This window comes from Mandrillus leucophaeus, unplaced genomic scaffold (assembly GCF_000951045.1).
Source record: "Mandrillus leucophaeus isolate KB7577 unplaced genomic scaffold, Mleu.le_1.0 Scaffold2, whole genome shotgun sequence".
Taxonomy (NCBI): domain Eukaryota; kingdom Metazoa; phylum Chordata; class Mammalia; order Primates; family Cercopithecidae; genus Mandrillus; species Mandrillus leucophaeus.
Window position 1 is genome coordinate 5,032,049 of NW_012102031.1, and position 7,625 is coordinate 5,039,673.

Consider the following 7,625-nt stretch of genomic DNA (forward strand, 5'->3'; position numbering starts at 1 on the left):
ATCCTGTGGGGCCTTTGGTGTCGGGGGAGACAGCAGGGCTGTGTCCATCGCCTTTAGCCAGCTGCAGGGAGAGAGAGTCCCCAATTCGGAGTCTCAGGGCAGGGTAGGGACCCTCAGTGACCACCAGCAGGGGGGTTTTCAAACCCTTTTTAGCTGTAGATCCCTTTCTGCAAACATAGCCCAGTGTAGAAGCCCAGAATGGACAAAAGCTCCAGAGTGGGATGGGCACTCACCCCTATAATCCCAGCACGTTGGGAGGCTAAGGTGGGTGAATCACTTGAGCCCAGCAGTTTGAGACCAGCCTGAACAATATAATGAGACTTCGTCTCTACAAAAAAATTAAAAACTTAGCTGGACATGGTGGTGTGTGCCTGTGGTCCCAGCTACTCAGGAGGCTGAGGTGGGAGGATTGCTTAAGCCCAAGAGGCAGAGGCTGCAGTGAGCTGTGATCATGCCACTGCACTCCAGCCTGGGCAACAGAAGGAGACCTTGTCTCAAAAAATAAAAATTAAAAAAAAAAGAAAGAAACTTCAGGGAGAGGGGACATGGAGGCCTGTCCACTCAGCCACTGCCCTTTTCCCAGCTCACCCACTACACTTTTCCCAACTCACCATCCCTGAAAGGGCACTGCTGAGACCTCTGCCCCTCTGATTGCACAGCTGGGACAGTCCCTGCAGTCCCAGGAAGGGGTTTTGCCCGAGCCACTCTGCTGCTGTGTGGCTCAGCCCGACTCGAAAGAGCCTGGGGCTCCCGAGGCCAGGGCTCTGAGAGTGCAGGGCAGGGCCAGGCGGAGTGCGGGCCAGGCGGGGTGTGGGCCCGGCGCTCAGCAAGGCTGCTTCTCACCAGTGCACGGATCCAGACGGGCGGGCTGTGGACCGGGCGCGGGCCTGGTGCGAGATGGTTGGCATCCAGTACTTCAGGTGAGGGCTCAGCCGCCCCAGCCCTTGGCCCCGTGCCCTGGCCTGGTCGGTCTCACCAACCTTCCCTTCCCAGCCCTGGTGTGGACTTTCCCTTTCCCCAAGGGTCTGCTCTGTTCCCCAAGCCCACCCTGGTCCCAGCTGGCATCCCCTGCCCAGCCTGAGCATCCTAGGGTGACCCCCTCCTCCCTGGCCCGAACAGATTGAACCCCCAGCTGGGGACGGACATCATGCTGGATGAGGTCAGTGACACAGTGCTGGTCAACGCCCTCTGGGAGACCGAGGTCTACATCTATGAGCACCGTGAGGAGTTCCAGAAGCTCATCCAGCTGCTGCTCTCACCCTGAGGGCTCCCGGCCTCTCACCGGCCCCAGCTGACCTCATCCATTCAGCCCCTGCAGGCCAGGCCCAGCCACTGTCCTCCCAGGCAGATCCGGGCCCAGGCAGCTCTGCATCCATAGACTAGGCCTGGGAGAATGCCAAGCTGCCTGCCCGAGGCTGGTCCTGAAGGCCTCTCTCCCACTAACCCCGCCTTCTAGCACTTTCTGTCATTCCAGGCTGGGAAAGTCTAGAGCCCGCTTTGGCCCTTTCCCTGACTGTAAAGGACAACTGACTCCCCCATCAGCTCAAACATTAAGGGTACCCAGGCGCAACTGTGCCCCTGCCCCCAGCCACAGCCTCCCTGACGGCCTGTGGGGCTGCCTCCGCCCTAGCCCCTAGCAAGGGCATTCCCAGGCTTCCTAGTGGGTGCAGCCCACTCCCTCTGCCCTCTGCTCCGTTCCCTGAGGGCTGGGACTAGAGAAATGGGGTGTCCTGCACCCCATCAGCCAGGAAAGCCCAGGCCGCAGGAGCAGGATGCCCGTTCGACTTTACCCCTCACACCGGCCCAGCTGCTCACACTGCCCCACCCCGAGAACTCTCAGCTCTCGAAGGTCATTCCTGGGGTTTCTTCTTCCCAATGGAAGTGGCTTAAGAGCCAAAACTGTGAAATAAACCATTTGGATTCGAGTTCACCGGTGTTGTGTGTGCAGTGGTGTGAGTTCCCCCTGCTCCCCCGAACCCCAACTCCTCTCAGCCTTGACCCTCGGCCTTGACCAGCCTTTTCCGGCCCTTAGGGTGTTCAGAGGCAGCTGCCAGGCCCACAAAGCCCAGGCAGGCCCAAGGGGGGACACAATCCTCAGCCTCATCTTGGAGGACCCAGGGAGAGCCCCATTTGTCACCCAGAGAGGCCGGGGACTCTGCATGGACAGGCAGCGCATGTGCAGGGCCAAGGTCTGCCCAGGACTGGGCAACTCCAGCGTCTGTGCTGCTGCGGCTCCAGCAGGTGGAGGAGCTGGGCGGGCTTTGGAAGCCACAGAGGGCGTGGCCCCACGGTGAGCCGCAGGCCTGAGGGCAGTGAGAAGTACAGCAGCGTTGCCCTCCAGCGGCTGCGTCCGCTGGGTCTGGCAGAGAGGGTCCTGGGGGAGGGCATTGGGCAATGCCAACCCAGTAAGGTGGGCAATGCCTGGTATAGGCAGGTGGGAGGGTGGGGTCCCCCAGGGTCAGGGGTCCTTGAGGAGGGGGTGGCCCAGGAGGGGGCTCATCCACATGGGCACTTGTATCAGCCCACGGCTCCGAAGGGTGAATAATTGAAGGGCAGGTCACACGAGCCCGCCCGTCACAGGATGCCTTCCCCACCGGGTCCGGTTACGCCCCAGATCACATTCTGACATCCCAAGCTGGTGAATAATTAAGCTGCCACTCCTCTGAGGCAGGCCTCCATCTCCAGGTCCCTCTCTGCGGCTTCCTCGCTGCCGGCTGAGCCGTGGGCACCTGAGGAACTACCCACCACTGCTCCCAGCTGTGCCATCACCACCAGCTCCCTGCCTGCTGCTCAGACCCGGCGACAGCCCCTCCATGGCCCCCGAGATGGACCAGTTCTACAGGTCCACCATGGCCATCTACAAGGTGAGCGCGTGCGTGGCCAAGCCAGAGCCTGAGCCCCTCCTCCCAGGGCGCAGAAGTCATGCCCGCTCTGGAGGACGGAGGGCCAGCCGGGGCTGCAGGTGTCCTGGAAAGGGAAGCCTGGAGCCAGGCTGGGCCGGGGTGGGTACAGGGGTAAGGATGCCTGAGAGCACTCAGCCACACAGCAGGAACCCCCAACTCCCAGATGCTGGACAAGGCAGGAGAGGGCCCAGGGCCCAGGGTGGGGAGAGTTGAGAGTCTGGATGAGAAGGGCCTGGCTGCCCGGCCTGGGAATGAAGACCCCCTCTCTCTCTCTGTGTCTCATTTCTGAGCCCCTCACTCAGACTTCCTACTTCACCCCCAGGGGGTTGCTGCAGCCGCCACAGACATTTAGCACCTCGTGCAGGATCCTTTCACCTGTAAGCCTCAGGCCACCCACCTGTGAAGTCAAAAATGACCATCCTGTTTGACAGATGAGAAAACTGAGACCAAATGGGTTAAACAGCTCATTCAAGGTCATGGAGGGAGGGAGAGGCACTGCTGGGACTTGAACCGAGACCCAAGTCCACGTCCAGGCCTAAGTCCAGGCCCGTCTCCACCATCCAGGGAGCTCTCTGCCCTGCCCCAGCCTGGGGTGGCCCACACTAATGCAGCCACAGCCCTGCCTATGGCGGGGCTGTTCTTGGAGGAGGGCAAGAGCTGCCCTTGCCCCTGGGGCGACTGTTGGCAGCCCCATGTGTCTAGCCCAGCAAGACCTGGACACAGGGCAGGGCTGAGCCGTGCCCAGTGGGGACCACAGCGGGTGGGCCAGCTTCAGCCCAGCGGGAGGGGAACCTTCCAGGTGCACCATCTCGGGAGGTACCTCGGTCCCGCCAGAGCAGGTGTGAGCGGGAGCTGGTTGTGAGGGGACCATAGCTTGGAACAGGACCCCAAAAGATGGGCTCTGAGGTCCCGCAGCCAAGAGCCAGGATTCTGGGTGAGCCTAGGTTTGTAGGTGGGCTCCCCAAAGTCTGGGAGCTTCTCACTGGGCTGGGGGTGCCCTGTCCCTGACGCCCGGTGACTTGACTCTGTCCATTGTTCCTTCTCGCTCCCCCATCTCCACACCTTTTTCCTCCCCTGGCCCTGGGGTCCAGAGCATCATGGAGCAGTTTAACCCCGCCCTGGAGAACCTGGTGTACCTGGGCAACAACTACCTGCGTGCCTTCCACGGTGAGTGCCTGCCCGGGCCACCGAGCACCAGCCCTGGGCCTCTGCTGTCCCCACCCCCAGGCCCCTCCCAGCTTCTCTGCACCCCACACCTGTTCATCCTCAGCCCTACACCCTCCTACCCACCACCCTCACCCTCAAACCTCTGCGGCCAGAAAGGCCTTATGCACCCCCACTCTCCTGTGCCCACGCATCCCACTCCACACCCAGCACCCCTCATTGCCCCCTCCTTCAGGTGCCTCCAGACACTCCCATGATACAGTAGCAGGCCCTGCAGGCCGACACAACCCCAGTGCAACCCCTGATACATTTCTAGGCATCACCTCGATGCCACCTGCTGAACCCACACCTATACCCAGTCCCACCTCTGCACCCAGACTCACATGGCAGCTGGCTTCCTCACTCTGACCGGCCACCATCCACACGCCCTACAGCTGGCCTTGACACTCGGTCCCCACGCCAACCCTTGTACCGGTCCGCTTTGGCCACTCATACCTGCCAATAGCACCCCTCTACCCACCAGCGCTGATCAACCCTGAACCTCAGGGCCACCCATTCCCCTGCTTCTTAGATGCCATCCATGCCACCTCCTTGCCCCCAGCTCTCACCTTATGCCCCACACCTGAGCTTCACAGCTCAACTGGCCACACCCTCCTCAGGGGCACACACAGATGCCCACACCCCACCCAGGACAGACACAGTCCCTTCCGGATGAAAAGAGCCTCCAGAAGGGTGGGGCAGAGGCAGGGCTGGACCGGACCTGTCCCTCCTGGTCCATAGCTCTGTCTGAGGCAGCCGAGGTCTACTTCAGTGCCATCCAGAAGATTGGGGAGCGTGCCCTGCAGAGCCCCACATCGCAGATTCTGGGTGAGGCTCCCCCTCCATGGCAGACCCCATTCTCGGGCCCTCCTTTTGCACCCTTGCCCTTCCAGGATGCCCCCTGTCCCTGACACAGGCCTTGCAGCCCAAGGCCCAGAGCCAGACTCTCGTTCTGGGGCCCAGGCCCCCTGCCACCACTCCCTGCCGGGCTGCTTCCAGGCTGGGACACGCACGGCCTGGCTCTCAGCCTGGCTCCTAGAGAGCCGTATGGGAAGTTCCCGGACTTTGGTCCTGAAATCCAGCCTCGGGCAGGCCCTCTGTTGGCTTTCAGCGGAAGAGGGTGGTGGGCGGGCGGGGCAGGCTTCCCCACACCAAAGCCACAGCTCCGTCCATGCCTCCAGGGGAGATCTTGGTGCAGATGTCTGACACCCAGCGGCACCTGAACTCTGACCTGGAGGTGGTGGTGAGTATCAGACTCCAGGGCCTGAAGGGGTCACTCGAGGAAAGCGGGGTGCGTGCCAAGGAGAGGGCCCAGCCTACCAGATGCCCTTCCCAGGGGGGATGACCGTGGCTGCCCTTCCCAGCACCTGGCTCTGTGGGGCACGGTTCCTTGCAATAGTCGTTCAAGATTTTAGCAGCCCTAGGAGGCTGGTGGCATTTCTGCCTGGATTTTATAGAGAAAGAAACTGAGTCTCAAAGAGCTAGTCATTGCCTGAGATGCCAGAGTGAGTGGAGGCCCAAGGAGGAGAAAGGCCCTTTCGCTGCGGCCCTCCTCACTGCAGCCGCCCAGGAAGCAGCCACGCGGACCTGACCATGTCACTCCCAGGAGCAGAATCATTCCACGGCCCCACTGCCCACAGAACTGAACGCAGGCTTCTCAGCAAGGGCTCCCACGCTCTGCTGACCCAGCAGCTTCTCCCGACACCCCAACACAGCCCAGCTCCCCGGAAGAGCCGGCCCTCTGCTGGTGTCCCCGCTGCGGGGCTGCTGCCCTGCTGTCCTCTTAGCCTACAGCCACCGGTCCCTTCCTCTGCTGCCCAGTTGAGAAGCAGCTGTCCCCTCCTTCCCAAAGCCTCCTCTGACTCCTGAGGCAGTTTCAGTCACCCCTCCCCCTGGACTCCCAACAGTCTGTTCGTAGCTCGTGGTGGCTTCAAAGCCCAGCTTCACCAGTGACTAGTTTTGTGACCTTGGATTCTGTGCCTCCGCTTACCTATCTGAGAAATGGAGAGAATCATAGTAACTGCCTCCCAGGATTCTTGAGAGGATGAAGTGAATTAATAAGCATAAACTGTTTGCCCTGGCCCCCGCAAGGCCCCTGGGTACCTTAGCTATGAGAACTAGAAGTTAACTCGCCTGCCCCATCCCTCCCGAGACTGCGAGCTCCGCAAACGCTTCCTTCCGCTTTCTTCCTCTCCATAGCTCCAGGGCCTGGCGCCAAGCAGGGCTTCAATGACACAGGGGAAAGAAAAGAGCCGAGGGAGTGGGCTTGGCTAGATGGAGAGAAGAGAGGGCTTTCCAAGGGAATACAGCAGCAGGCTGCACACAGCCATGAGTGGGCAGTGGGCAGACGTGAGCCAGGGCTTGAGCGCGGGGGCTGAGTGGGAGAGGTGGGGTGGGGCCTAGTGGTGAGGCGCCTTGGAAGGTTCGGAAGGAAATTTCAGCTAATTGTTCTCCCTCCAATGTGTGAAGGGAACCCCTGGAAGTCAGGGTGCTCTTTGGAGGATACCATAAAATACTGGTCAGCTGGGCATGACGAACAGTCTTTTTTTTTTTTTTTTTTGAGATGGAGTCTCACTCTGTTGCCCAGGCTGGAGTGCAGTGTCGTGCTCTCAGCTCACTGCAACCTCCACCTCCCAGGTTCAAGCGATTCTCCTGCCTCAGCCTCCCAAGCAGCTGGGATTACAGGCACCTGTCATCATGCCTGGCTAATTTTTTCATTTTTTTTGTAGAGATGGGGTTTCACCATGTCAGCCAGGCTGGTCTTGAACTCCTGACCTCAAGTGATCTGCCCGCCTCGACCTCCCAAAGTGCTGGAATTATAGGCATGAGCCACCGCGCCTGGTGGGGGAGCAATTTTTCTATTAGAAAATGCACGTCCCACGCACACACAACAAGACCGTGCCCCAAGGTCCCTGGGCTCCGTGCACTCCGTGAGCACTTTAGGATGTCGTATTAAGCCCCTGCCACCCCCTTGGACGTGGGCACAGAAGTTATGGAGCCTGTGGGTTCCTGTCCTTGTATTCAATGGCTGACCTTGTCACTTGTGGCACACCTGGGCTGGGCAGGGATGAGTATCACCCAGGCCCACTCAGTAAGGAGAGCTGCCCTCTCCAGGCAGTGGCACCTCGGTCGTGACAACTGGGCAGGTCCACTGGCCAGAATCACACCAGACAGAACAGTGCCAGAGGCCACCCCCACCTGCAGCTCATTTACTTGATCCCTACTTACGACCCTGTGCCAGGCACTGTGGGAGGCAGCGGGGATACAGCAGACAAAAACCCCCGCCATCCCAAGGAGGGAGCCAGAAATACCACTGTGAGTAAGTGAATCGATACGTAACACGTTCCATGCAAAATATGCTAGGAGAAAAGTAGAGCAGGGACGGGATGTCTTTGGTGGGGGTGCAGCTTTTAACAGATGCTCAAGGAAAACATCACCAGAAAGGTGACATTGAAAAAGGCCTAAAGGGCCCAGCGCAGTGGCTCACGCTTATAATCCCAGTACTTTGGGAGGCCGAGA

At 60.2% G+C, this 7,625-nt stretch overlaps 2 protein-coding genes across 4 annotated transcripts in view; both read left to right on the top strand.

The window, feature by feature from the left end:
• The window catches only part of PLA2G6 (phospholipase A2, group VI (cytosolic, calcium-independent)), an 87,435-nt gene extending 85,505 nt beyond the window's left edge, over positions 1 to 1,930 (top strand). For all 3 annotated transcript variants that reach the window (XM_011978873.1, XM_011978871.1, XM_011978874.1), the window contains one exon: positions 1,120 to 1,930. In XM_011978873.1, coding sequence (XP_011834263.1) covers positions 1,120 to 1,264 — 145 coding nt within the window. In that variant the 3' untranslated portion in view covers positions 1,265 to 1,930. The remainder of the gene's footprint in view (positions 1 to 1,119) is intronic.
• Positions 1,931 to 2,673: 743 nt separating this feature from the next.
• BAIAP2L2 (BAI1-associated protein 2-like 2) overlaps positions 2,674 to 7,625 on the top strand; it is a 40,933-nt gene continuing 35,981 nt past the window's right edge. Inside the window, exons 1-4 of the mRNA XM_011979127.1 lie at positions 2,674 to 2,864; positions 3,995 to 4,070; positions 4,848 to 4,934; positions 5,288 to 5,349. Coding sequence (XP_011834517.1) covers positions 2,814 to 2,864; positions 3,995 to 4,070; positions 4,848 to 4,934; positions 5,288 to 5,349 — 276 coding nt within the window. The 5' untranslated portion in view covers positions 2,674 to 2,813. The remainder of the gene's footprint in view (positions 2,865 to 3,994; positions 4,071 to 4,847; positions 4,935 to 5,287; positions 5,350 to 7,625) is intronic.